This window comes from Artemia sp. Qi Xiang Cuo, chromosome 11, assembly GCF_049724085.1.
Source record: "Artemia sp. Qi Xiang Cuo chromosome 11, ASM4972408v1, whole genome shotgun sequence".
NCBI lineage: Eukaryota > Metazoa > Arthropoda > Branchiopoda > Anostraca > Artemiidae > Artemia > Artemia sp. Qi Xiang Cuo.
Window position 1 is genome coordinate 31,856,633 of NC_142804.1, and position 14,145 is coordinate 31,870,777.

The 14,145-nt window shown below is 37.4% G+C and overlaps 1 protein-coding gene across 1 annotated transcript in view; it reads left to right on the plus strand.

Annotated features, from left to right (window-relative positions):
* LOC148946882 (ankyrin repeat, SAM and basic leucine zipper domain-containing protein 1-like) overlaps window positions 1-12,569 on the plus strand; it is a 15,929-nt gene extending 3,360 nt beyond the window's left edge. The window contains exon 2 of the mRNA XM_089097179.1: window positions 11,355-12,569. Coding sequence (XP_088953305.1) covers window positions 11,364-12,068 — 705 coding nt within the window. The 5' untranslated portion in view covers window positions 11,355-11,363 and the 3' untranslated portion in view covers window positions 12,069-12,569. The remainder of the gene's footprint in view (window positions 1-11,354) is intronic.
* Window positions 12,570-14,145: the final 1,576 nt, after the last annotated feature.

Consider the following 14,145-nt stretch of genomic DNA (forward strand, 5'->3'; position numbering starts at 1 on the left):
GTAGTAGTAGTAGTATGCCCGGAGTGCCTTTTGGGTAGTTCAACGCCCCTCTCAACACGCCCTGAAAGTTTCAACTTAATACTTTAAGCTATTCCTGAGAAATTGTTCATACATCCTTTTGGAAACCTGAATTCACACAGTGTGTTTTGATTTAATTCAACATCCCCTAAATATTCCCTGAAAGTTCCACCTAATGCCCTTAACCTCTGTAGAAGTAGTAGTCCTAGCAGTTTCAATAGTAGCAGTAGTGGTAGCATGCACATAATACCTTTTGGTTAGCTGAAAATCCCCCTCAGCGTGCCCTTGGTTATTTGATCATCCCCCTTTTCATTCTCATGAAGTTCCAAGTTAATATCCTCAGTCATTCCTGATTTTGACAACCTGTGTGCACATAACATGATTTGATTAAGTTCAACAGTCCCCTCAACATTTTCTGAAAGATTCAATTGAATACAATTGGTCTTTTTGAACACCAAAGGTTAAACATGTTCAATTTCGAAAAAACAAATACAATATGTAAACAATGGGCAAATTGCATAACTTACAGCCCTTGCTCTGAGTGCTGTGGTGGTTGACATTCCCAGAGACATAGTTACTGGATCTTTCAACTATGCTGAACAACATGGCTATTTAAAAAATTTGATTGGAAATATTTGGAATATTAATGACTTGGGAGGAGGGCTATTTGCCCTCCAGTCACTTTTGATTCTTAAAAAGGGCACTAGAACTTTTAATTTCCAAATGAATGAGCTAATTTAAAAGTCTCTTGATAGTACTGGGCTGCCTATGATGCTGCTTATATGCCTTTTTGAAAACCTCCAAGCATATAGTTTTTTGTTTCATTTAATTGAAGCTCCCTCAAAACGTTCCCTAAAAGTTTCACCTTGATACTCTTAGTTTTATTAGCTACAGCAAATGTAGTAGTAGTATTAGTAGTATACACATAGTGCCTTTTGGTTTGTTCAAGATCCGCAGCAACATACCCTGAACGTTCCAATATAATAATTTAAGCAATTCCTGAGTAATTTCTGATGCACCATTCTGACAATCTACATGCTCATAGTACGTTTTGATTTAGTTCAACATCCACCTAGACATTCCTTGAAAGCTTCAGCTTAATATCCTTAGCTTCAGTATTAGCAATAGTTGTACCAGTAGCAGTAGAATTAGTAGCTGTATGCATATAGGACCTTTGTTCTTTTTTCAACATCCCCCTCAATACTTGCTGAAAGTTACAACTTGATACCATCAACCGATCCTGAAACATTGCTGATACCTCCTCTTGATAATCTGTGTGGACATAGTATGTTTAGATTTAGTACAACGCTATTTCAACACTCCAAATATTTTTGCCTTAATATCCTTAGGTTTAGTAGCATTAGTAGTGGTACCAGTATCAATAGCAGTAGAATTAGTAGTAGTAGCCTTAGCTTTTGCAGCAGTTGTAGTGGTAGTAGTTTAATAGTAGTAGCAGCAGAAGTAGTAGTAGTAGGATGCAAATATTGCCTTTTGGTTAGTTCAACATCCCCCACTACAAGCCCTGCAAGTTTCAACTTCACATACCAAACCATTCCTAATATATTGATGATACGCCCTTTTGACAACCTGCATACATACGACGTGATGTGTTTAAGTTCAAATTCCCCCTCATTATTCCCTGGAAATTTCACCTTCATACCCTTAGCCATAGTTATAATAGGAGTCTTAGTAGGAGTAGTAGGACTACTAGTAGTAGTATTTGTAGGATAGTAGTATTATTAGCACTAGTAGCAGTAGCAGCAGTAATATTAACACATTGCGTTTTGGTCTTTTGAACATCCCCCTTACCAAGCCCTGGAAGTTTCAACAATACAATTAGCCATTGTCATAATATTATTGGTAATCTGTATGTTCATAGTATGTTTTAATTTAGCTCAACTTTCCCCTCAACACTTCCTGAAATTTTCATCTTATTACTCTAGCGTTTGTAGTAATTACAATAGAAGTAGTTGTTGTAGTAGTAGTAGTAGTGGTTGTAATATTAGTAGTAGCGTGCGCATATTGCCTTTTGGTCAATTGATCTTCCTCTTGAAGCATTCCCTGGAAGTTCCAAATTAGTGCCCTAATGTATTCCTGAGATACGCTCTTTTAACAATCTGCATATGCATAGTGTGTTTTTATTTAGTTCAAATTTCTTGTCAATAGTCTTTTAAATTATCACCTTCATGCCCTTATCATTAATAGTGCTAGTATCACTGTAGTAGTAATAGTAATTGGAGCAGTAATAGCAATAGTAATGCTGTATTACTAACAGCAATAACAGCAGTAGCAGCTGTATTAATAGCAGCAGTAGAATGCCTATGTTCCCTTTTATTTGGTTGAATGTCCCCCTCATGATGCCATGGAAGCTTTAGGTTTGTGACAAGAAGCCGTTCTGAAGATATTCCTGATACGCCCTTTTGACAATCTACACAGACAATGTATGCACATAGTATGTTTTGATTTAATTCAACTTTCCCCTCAATATTTCCTCAAATTTTCACTTCAATATCCTCAGCCTTTGCAGTAGTAGCTAGAGAAGCAGTAGTTGTAGTGGTAGTAGTAGTAGTGGTTGTAGTAGTAATTGCAGCAGCAGTAGTAGTAGTAGTCGCGTGCAAATATTGCCGTTTTGATCAACTGATCATCCCCTTATAATTTCCTGGGATTTCCAATTTAATACACTCAGTCATTCCTGAGTTACGCCCTCAGCATTCTCGTAAAGGTTGACCTGAATACCTTTTGTGTTTCTGAACGCTAAAAGTCAAACAGGCTCACCTTTCTCAGTAACAATTACTTTATGTAAACAGTGGGTGAACTGCATAACTTACATTCCTTACCATGATGAGGGCTCTTGGGCAGGGGTTGACATCCCCAGAGGCATAGTTACTGGTCTTTCAACTATGCTGAACAAAATGGCTATTTCAAAATTTTAATTGGATGTGTTTGGGGAACGGATTGGTGTGGGAGGGTACTAGAAGTTTCAATTTCCAATCAAAGAGCTCCTTGTGAAGTTTCTACGACAACTCCTTCTCTGCGAAGTGCCTTCGTATGGGACTTCGTAAAATAAAAGAAAAAGAAAAGAAACAATTATACATTGTACCCACATTGCTCTTTACTTGCGCTGCCGATGATATGTATGACTACCTTTGACATCACTTGCATCAGTCAGAACATGCTGTTGCTGGCAAGTTTTCCAATAAACTTTTTTGTTTTTTGTAACCATTACAGCTATTTCTGGTCTTTAGAACATACACCAAACTCTAGCGCACTTTTGCAGCACCTTCTCATGTGATGTTCCAAAAGTCTTTTTTTTACAGTGCCTAGACTTGAGTTTCTGTTGTTTAGCTGGCCTAGGGATTCCGTCACATGTACGATTTCAGAGCTATTTTTTTTTTATTTTTTTTTATGGATGATTCAAATAATTTACTCACTTGTTATCGTACGGGTCTAACTTTCTAGTAAATCTAATTAGTTCATTTGCTTTTGACGGTTTCCTCTTTATCGACGCAACTATTTCTTATGTCTTTGGATGTATGCCCAACAGCGATATTATAAATAACAAGATTGCATTGATTCATTTCTTTAAAGCATAACTTTTCGGCTTTAACACCAGCAACTGATATTGACTTACCTGAAGCAGAATATCAGAAGCTAGGCAATCTTGCAGATAAACATATACTAGATTTTCACTCTTATGTTAGAGAAGATCAATCTTCCCAAATTTCCAAATCTTTAGTGCCTGGTGAAACATGACATTTCCTCACTGCTTCTTCAAATAGATAAATTTTGTGTAATCAATAAAACCTAATCTTTTTCTTCGGAAATCGAGGTGGCTCTCATAGGGGATTTTGGTGCGTCCTGCCTTATTGACGTGACACCCTGTCCCAAGCCATGGTGAAGGAGGGTGTTGGGTGACAGGCCTGCTACCCGTCCTAGTAAAAAAGACCCGGCGACGAAAACGTCGTTGACAATATCCTCGGATGAATCATCACCTTCTTCACTGATAATGAATCCAGCGCGCCCCAGACATCTTGACTGCAAAACAACCTACAAAAATTGGCTTCTGGAATTTGAGAACTATGATCCAGTATCAAAGGCCGAGCAAGTTTTTAGAGAGTTGAAAAGTACAATATACATACTCAACCTACGTGAAATTCAGTGGAAAGGTGTGAGCCAAGAGAACTCAAAAGATGAATGTGTACTATATTTTAGTGGCAATGACACCCATCATAGGACAGGGGTAGGAACACTGATGTCCCCTGATGCTCATCGAGCGGTTCTCAAATGAACCCCTGTGAGATAATGCCAGTTCAATTCGCTACAGAGCACATCAAGTTCTCGGTGATTGTATGTATGTGCCTACAAAAGAGGTGGATGAGGATGTCAAGGACAAAACATTACAGGCTGTATGTTTTAGACATAATCAAGCTTGATGTACTGTGTGCTCTTTGCGACTTAAGTGTAAAAGTGGGAAGTAATAGCCAATATTTTCTTGAAGTTTTAGGACCGCATAGACTTTGTAACATAAATGAAAATGGCACATAACTAGTAGAATATATATTAAGCAATGACCTTACCATTGCTGGAACCGTTTTCGACCACAAAACAGTGCATAAATATACATGGACGTTACCAGACAGTTCAACCCGGAATCAGATAGACTATTGTCTTATCTCCCACAGGTGGCATACGAGCCTTTTAGATGTATGTGGATATAGAGTAGCCGACGTTCAGTCCAGTCACACGCTTATGGTTGCTGGCGTGCTGGTCATACTTCGGGCTCTTCAGAAACCCAGCTCTAACGTCTAAAAACTTTATGATACACATAAACTGCTTGACAGTAAAGCTCATAGAGAGGTTTAAATAACTCTGCAAAACAGGTTTGATGTCCCAGCAGGGTAGTCCAGCGAACCGGAAAGTGTTGAAAGGATGCGGGACACCGCTAAAAGTGTATACACTACGGTTGTCAAAAAAATGATGGGTTTCAAGAAGAAACCAAAGGAAAGGTGGATCTCTGACACATCGTGGAAGTTGATTGACGAGCTTAAAACACTTAAGCAGATGTTGCTGTCTGCTGCCACACGGCATCCATAACCAACTACACAACTGCTCGACAAGGCGAAGGACAAAGAAGTTAAAAGGAGTAGTTTGGAGTGCTAGGTGTGCTTTTCCTTGAAAATAAAGCTATTTTAGCAGATGAAGCTGCTAGAAAAGGTAGATTCTAAAGCTGTTTACCGGCTGACTAATGAGATGGCTGGGAAACAGAGTAGCAGAATCACTCTGGTCATAGAGAGAATGAATAGACTTTATCAGATCCAGATAAAATTGACAAAAGGTGGTTTCTCCACTTTGAGAAACTGTTGAGTAGACCGAGACCCAGTTACCGAGAAAATATACTCCCTTTTTATTGCTTGACATTAATACAGACTCGCCAGGCTCTGTCGAGATCAAGTATGCAGTAAAAAGGCTAAAAAACAGACGAGTTCCTGGCATAGATGGAATCACAACAGAAATGCTGAAGTATTCTGCAAAAACATGCCTCTCTGGGTGGCTTGACCGTTTCGCCAAGAAATGGAGTGTTAGGAAGGGTCCCGGTGAATGGACGAAGGAGTTATTGGTGAAAATCTTCAATGTTGTGTGATAATTGGAGAGGTATCAACCCAGTGTCTGGGTTATGACAGTGCCCTGCAAAGTGGTGGTTTCTATTACATTGCGTCGGTCACGAGGTGCATTAGATCTATAGCATGGCTTTTGAACCAGTTGATCGTGCTCTGATTTGATTCTTGTACCGAGAATCCTTGTCGAGGAATCAAAAGGGTGGAATAACAAGCTGTATGTACTGTTTATGGACTTTGAAAAAACACTTGACTCAGTAAACCGAAAATGCTTGTGGAGAGTCCTCAAGTATTGTTGGGTGGCAGAAAAACTGAAGACCATGATTATATCCCTGTATGAAGATACTAATTGTTGTGTTAAGACCGAGAATGGCACAACCAGATTTTTCAAGATCATGTCTGGTGTCTGTCAGGGATGTGTTCTTTCCCCATTTCTTTTTGTAGTTATTATGGACTACGTATTAAGACAAACCCTGGATATGGCGTAAAAGTAAACAGTAAGCAACTCTCTGATTTAAATTTCGCGGATGACGTAGTCTTGGGAGAAGATTCTAAACAGAGGCTGCAACAGCTAAATGTAGAAAGTGTTGGGCTAACCATCAATGTTGACAAATCAAAGAGTATGTCTATCCAAGCTCATCACTTGTTTGCATTGCATGAATAAGTATCTAGAAAGAGTTTGGGAGTTCAAATACCTGGTTAGCTGGATCGATTGCGATGGTGAAACACAGTTTATAGAATTATCCAGTAAGTTTATCGCAGATCATTTCTGGTCTTCGTTCTCGGTGCGAACAAAAAGCTCCTCCCACTTATTTCTGCATTAGCGGGAATGCGGGTTAGTCTGTTTCCGATTGTTTCCAACAAAGTGCATTATTCGTAATAGCGTGTTTCCACTTGTTTCCGATTAGATCACAGTCTGACTTGTCTACCCATGAAAAGATCTGACTTCGCTTATGTTTATATCTGTAAAAACGTTCTCCGGAGCACTCGCACCCCGGTCCGGATTTCTATAATGGGTGAGATAGAGAATGATCATACTGGATAATTATATAAACTGTGTGGTGAAATAATGAGCGAGATTAAACGCAGAATTGTTCTCTCAGTCAGAGCTTTTAATACAAGAAAACCCATTTGGAGAAGCAGAAAATATTTTCTGCTACTAAAGCTACGTCTCTTTAGTAGCAATGTGCTCTCCATACTTCTCTATGCTAGTGATTGCTGTAAAAAAAATAACAGCTTGACAAGAGAATCCTTGTAGTCGAAAACATGTGCCTGAGGAGAATTTTAAATATAAGTTTGCAACAGAGGGTCAGCAACTCTGAAATTCGCAGTAGGGCGGGTTAGCCTCTCATTACGGTTGTTCCAAGGAAGAAGAGATGGACATATTTAGGACATGTAATCCGCATGAAAGAAGACCGCTTTCCTCGGCAGTCTACAATTGGAAACCAGACTGCAGAAGAAGACGAGGCCTTCCAAGAAATACCCTACGGCGAACTTTTGACCAAGATCGGAGGACGGCTGAGACCTCATTACTACCTGAATGGGGAGACGTCATTGCTGCAGTACCACTTCTGGACGAGTGGAGAGCCTTCGTCGACACCCTGTGCATCACCAATGGCTATGGAGGAACTAATGCCTAAGTCGAACTGTCACTTTCATTCATGCCATCAGAGTGCTGATCTACTGTCATTTGAGGGGTCTTTTTTAGCATGAGTTCTGGTCATCGGTCTTTGAAAAGCTACCAAACGCCTGACACATCAAAGTTTCTGAAGCTAGGAACTTTAAGTCGATTAATAACAAAGCTAGGTGGAAAAAGTTCCAAGTTTTCTCACTGAAAATTTTCACAAGGATACAGTATCCAGATCCACATTAGCTAAAAGCTAAGTCACGGATTAGACTGTACAAACTTTAACGATAAGTAATAAATAACAAAATCAAGCTAAAATAAGGGTGTCCTTAGTAAAGAGCATTCACCTGGGTTGTCCCAGAAAATTCGGATGGGAGGCTTATTCGACTGAAGATTGAAAGTTCTAGTGTCATTTTTAAGGGACCAGTGCTTCCACTATCCTAAAATTCAGGGTTGTCACAAACCTTCACAAAATAAACTGGATTCTCTGAAATTTTCTGAAAAAAAAATAACGTTCGTAGATGCACGAACGCTAACACGACATGCAAATTGTTACTTTTCATTACCATAAATTTGTCAGGGTTGCCCCGAACTTCCACAAAATAAATTGGATTCTCTGTAATTTCCTTAAAAAAGAAAAAAATCTGTTCGTAGATCACGAACGCCAACACCAAATACAAATCGTTACTTTTAATTAACATTCATTTTTGGAGGAGTTTTGGAGAATACTGTTTTCTGTTAGGAAAACTTGGGGATAGTAGAAGCATTGTAAGGGTTGAAAATGATTGGTGAGTAACCAGCTGCTCTTCTGTGCCCTTTTTGCCAAAAAACATCGTGTCCGTAATAATTTTGAAACTTACAGCTGTAAGTCCTTGCGCCAAGAGATTTCTAATGTACAAAAAAACCGTTTGGAGCACGGGGCTCCCAAAAAATGGCGGCCAAAAATGGCAGACAAGAGTTTCTGCCCGGCTCGTAATTCATATCATTAAATCCTGGGGCTAAGGGGATCCAAATGCGACAAAACGGTTTTTGTCCTTTTGGCAAAGGACAAAAAAACTTCTTCTTTTCTGAACGGTTTAAAACTTAGACTTCAAGTCCCTGGGCTAAGGAGACCTTAATGTACAAAAATAATTTCAGTTAGGGGGGTACTGCTCCCCAAAAATTGGTGCCAATAAGGGCTTGTTTTTTCTCTGATCTGGTCAAAACTTGTTTCTTGCAGTTCTTGGGGACTACAATACACAATGAGTAAAAAGTTTGGCTTCGCCTAAAACGGGGCCGAAAACTTTTTTAGTTAGGAACTGGCCCCCCAATTAACGCCAGAAGATGGTCCCGAACACTTTCTTTTTCAGTTGGCTTGAAACCACCAAGAATCGTTGCCTTGGCTAAGGCGACCAAATATTTTGCTGGGAGGAAGAAGGGAGTTACGCGGTCCGTAAATGGGCAACAAACTTGTTGTTGCTGATCAGTTTGAGACTTGCAACCACAAGTCCTTAAAGCCTATTGCCCCCTAAGGCTTCTAAAGGATATAGCGTCAAGTGTGCCTTATTAACAGTGATTTGTATTCCCAATGTTTTTTTTCATAGCATTGACAAAGAAAACTAAATAAATCACAAGGCTAATCAAGGTTTAAAAATAAGAGTGGTGCCATTTCCCTTCCCTCTCAAACTATCTAAATGGCGTGAGTGTCGTTTGTGTTTTATTAAAAGCTGTGTGTATTATGAACAGTATGGCTTTATTTGTCAAAACATCGGCAAAAAAAGTCACCTTAATAATCGAGATGCTGGGAAGAACTATAGAAAGTAAACTGATTGTTTAACATGTAATGATAATAATTCTTGGAAATCTCGGCAATTTTGATTTTTCCGTAATTGCAAGAAAGAAAATATTTAAAATACATTTTTTTCACTAAAGCACGAATGATGCTATATGACTTTAAGAATGTTTTGGGGGAAAAATCCTATTCCTGCGTGTGGTAATTTTTGTTCGTTTCATGTTTGACTTGATTATTTGTTTCAATTCCTGTTCGTTTTAAGATTTTTTTTTATTTATCTATTGTAGTATCTGGTATCTCTAGGTTTGTGATTATTTATTTTAGTTTCTGTTCGTTTTGTTTTTATTCATTCATTCTTAGTAATTTTGTCCATAGAATAGGAAAATTGTAATAGTAAAATTACCACCCCTTCAGTAGAAAGTGGCTGCGAAAAAAATTAATACATTTGATGCATATGGCTTTCTATCTAGGGAGCGCTAATGCGCTGCCTTTGATGGGCTGCTTGCATTCTTAGGGACGAATTTACAAACGCATGATATTATGGCCTAAGTCGCATGATAATAACCTCAGTATATAGTTTTTCGATAATAAGCCTTCTTTGGACCTCAACTGTTTTTTTTTTTTTACACAAAATGGCAGAAAATGCCACTTTGCTGTAGCGCCACTCATCTGCTACTTAAAAACTACGGTAGAACTTTCTATTCTAGTTTGAATGAGCGCTCTATCTGTATTTTAGGACGATTGTTCCGATATTACAATTCTTGGAAACAAAGGTATTGCGGCCATCCTTCTCGGGAAAATGCAAAATTTCGCATTTTTGTAGATTAGGGGTTTGAAACATCTACAATCGCCTTCTCTGACCGTAAGGAAAGTCTTAAGTAAGGACTTAATGGAAGTAGTTAAGCAGGGTTGTGTTTTATTCCCATTTATATGGATGGGTGACTTTGTCCTAAGGAGCGAGCGCGACAAAAGCTATAGGAGAGCATGGAGTCAAATGGGAAAGTGAAACTCCTAGAATTAGATTACGCTGATAAATTGAGTGTCATAGAGGAAAATGTTAATAAACTGAATGATTTTTTGGAGGTTTTAAGAGTTCAGGGCTTAAGAATGGGTTTTAAATTTATATTAAGACTAAGTCGTTTAGACTGGGTATAACTGAAGGTGAAAAGGGTAACGAGAAGATTGATCAAGTGGATAGCTTCACTTGCCTAGGTAGTGTTATTAGTAGACATGGTGGATTCAGTGAGGATGTTAAAAGTAGAATAGCGAAGGCCAGGGTGTTTCTTTTTCACAGCTGAACAAAGTTTGAAAGAATAAGTCAGTGAACCAAGATTAGAATATCGGAAGCTACAGTGATGACAGTCGTCACGTATCGTTCTGAAACGTGGGCGCGCTTCAGAAGACAGGTAGAATAGTTAAATGTTTTCAAGGGTAATTGTCTACAGATAGTTTTGGGTACCCGCTCACCTGACTGCGTGTCAAACAACAAGCTGTGCAAAAAAATTTGGTTTTATCCCACTTTCTGTGCCTATAATGACAGGAAGATTGAGATGGCTAAGAAATGTTTTGTAGATGAAGGATGACAGATTGCCAAAGATTGTCTTTCCAACCATCCATCTGGGGGCAAACAAAAATCAGGTTATCTCTTAATGGGATGAGAAGAGGTCATAAGAAAGGATTTAGAGAAAATGGAACCTTCTTTGATAGGGTAAAGAGTTTGGCATTGAATAAAATGACTTTAATACTTCATATTTATTGTTGAAGAGCTGGTTAAGTATTGTTCTGAAACTTGGACCCTTCCAAAGACGGAGGAAGATTTGTTAGATATTTTTCAGAGGAATTGTCTACAGATTTTTTTGGGTACCCGTCAGACTGATCTTATTTCAAACAGTATGCTGTGCTAAAAATGGTGGGTTCTATCCCACTTTATAGTGCTATAATGATAGAAAGGTTGAGATGGCTAGGGCACAGAAAGGTTGAGATGACAGACTGCCAAAGATCGTCCTTTTCAGCCATATATATATATATATATATATATATATATATATATATATATATATATATATATATATATATATATATATATATATATATATATTTATATATATATATATATATATATATATATATATATATATATATATATATATATATATATATATATATATATATATATATATATATATATATATATATATATATATATATATATATACTGTTATAAAAATTTCTTTTTGTTTCAATTACTGTTACCACTGGTAGCTCCTTACTTACAGTACCACGAACTGTTCGATGAAACTTACCATGATTTTGATTATTACAGATTGCCAATATGGTTGAAAGTCGTCACATTCAGAGAAAAACGACTATAGATGGTAGATCAAGTCCACAGTCCAAGAATCTGACGAAATTGCACACTGCTTCTAAAAGGCACTCGTTTGGGGAGTTAGACATAGTCCTCAATGCTCTTGAACTAACTCACCTTATGCCTATATTTAATGATCATTCGATTGATTTTGCAACATTTCTAAAGATTGATGAAAATGATCTAGATCGTCTGGAGATTTTAAAAGTTGGTGAACGAATAAAAATTATCGATGCTATAAAGCAAATCCATACACGTGAATGGGAAACATCTAGTCTACCAGCTCTCCACTTACAGAAATATATTACTTGCCCTGATGCAATTGCTATGATTGAGAATATTGCAAAGCAAACGCAATACATGGAGGCGAGTGTTGGCTATCTAAGAGGAAAATTGCGAAAAAATTCACAATTTCTAGAACTTGGTAAAGAAGCTGGAGACATTAATGGTTTAAAATCCGGATTAAAAAATGCCTACAAGACAGTCGTCAACTTAAAGGTTCAAATAGAATCAGCAGTGAAAGATTTAGATGGCCTAGGGGATGGAATAGATGGAAAAGTGGTTGACACTGTTACTGCTGACAATACTGTTAGAATAAGGAAGAAACATATTCGACGTTATGTTTTAGTTGGTACTTTTTTGGTGTTTATCTACCTATGGAGGAACAGGTAGCAAAATTATGTTTTCAGAATTTCCTATTTCTTTCTTATTCTAAAAACACAGAAAGAAATAGTGTGGCCAAAATATGTGCCCTAAAGAAATAATGCTAATCTATTTTATAAGTTTAATGAATTACTTACTCCCCTTTGAATTACTTACTCCTGTTGCTAGTTTAATGAAATACTTACTCCCGCCATTCAGGGGCGTCCTGAGGCCCATTTTATTGGGGTTGGGGGCGATCTTCGTAAATTTTACCGAATTACTACCTGATTTATGCCGAATTTTCGGCATAAATCAATAATTTTGCTAAATTTCGGCTGATTTTGCAAAATTTCTGCCGAAAATTTCGCCTTCAGCAAAAATTTTACTGAATGCCAAAAAAGTTGGGGGGGGGCCTCCCGCCATTTACCCGTGCCGCAGCCATTTAAGCCATTTAAGCAAAGGGAATTGAACTTCTATATTTGTTTTCCCTTATTTTGTATTGAAAATAAACTAATAAAGCGATTATTTTAACTTTTTGAATTTGTAGAGTTGATGTTGAAAAGTTGGGGCGTGCGGAAAGAAAATAGAAATTGAAATTAAATACGAACCGCCTGATTAGTATTTTTCTATTTTCTATTCGATGATGCTCAGAGATTTTCCGTAAGGTGATTATTGCTTTATGCAATGATCAATTGCTTTTTAAAGTGTATTGATTTTTATTTAATGAGCACACTATCGGCTCTGCTGTTTTATGCCTTTGGAAACTTTTAGCTTACTCGATTTCTGCCTTTTTTTGCTGAACATGGTTTGTTTATATACTAGTAGCAATGTTGGATAGTTTGTATTGCTAGCAAGAGTTGTTAATGCTAAGAAATGGTAGAAACTGGTATTTGAGAAATTGCCAAAGGTGTTGAGGAATTGTAATGCTGCTCACCTCTTTTTCAATTTCGGACAATGTCTCTCCGATATTTTAAATAATAATAGTTTTTTTTGTAAGCATAAAACTAACTTCATGAAGACAAGCATGTTTGACAATGACATAAAACAAAAGTTTAGAAGTTATATTCATATCCTAATCTAAATGGTTCAGTACATACGCAGAGGTACTTGGATCGCAAAGATTTTTATGATTTTCCAATGTTTTCTAATCGTAAAACCTACCTGTTTTGAGTAGCTTTCGAATTTCCCCTCATCCTGAAGTAAATTTCTGGGTACGTATCTGCTAACGATGCTAAACAAGAAAGTGTGGCTATGAATTTGTAAGCGGCTTAGTCTATTCTCATATTAAAAATAAAATATTAGGGAGGGAGTTGTGATAGTGTTAATAAAAAAGCCACAAACCTTGGTCTTAAATTAAATATGAAGACGAAAAGATATTTTAAAGCTACCCTAGAAGATCTGCTAAAGGGGCAATCGTGACGAGTAATGACAAATTTAAAGAAGTAGTGAAGTTTCTTTACAACGACAAGGCTTATAACTTAGGACGGAGGTTTTAGGACTGACCTAGAAAGTAGCAAAAGCATAAGATTCTTTTTATTTACTTACTAGCTTATGCGTCGCGCGTTGCTGCAATTTCAAAAGAAAGCAAATTCAAGAACGCGAAAATTAAAACAACACATCGAAATATATCCATTTTAATACTGCTTATTTATTTATTTATTCGAGTGATGCCGGATATACAATAATTTTTTCGTCCAGTGCGTATACGAATAAATCGTAAGGCATTCCTACGCGTGAAGTTGCTACACATGGTTGTCCATGTGAGAATCACGGATTCCTCAAATCTATTTCACACACTTGCAGCAATTGTCCATGTGCTTGTTTATGATAATTTAAAAAAACAAAGTTTTTCCGAGGGAAGTAAAGAGCGAAGTTTGAACTTGAAACGAAAAAAAAATTACTTTACCGTCTATCTAACATAAATCAATAAAACTAGTACAAATAAACAAACTGATGACATTTCCCTATGTTAGTAGGATTATAGAAAACTAGCTACTGCTGTAACCATGTAACTTGTAAGTCTAAGGGCATTAAGATGGAAATTTAAAGAATTATGTGAATGTACAGGCTATCAAAAGGGCATATCAGCGATGTCCTAGCAACGGTT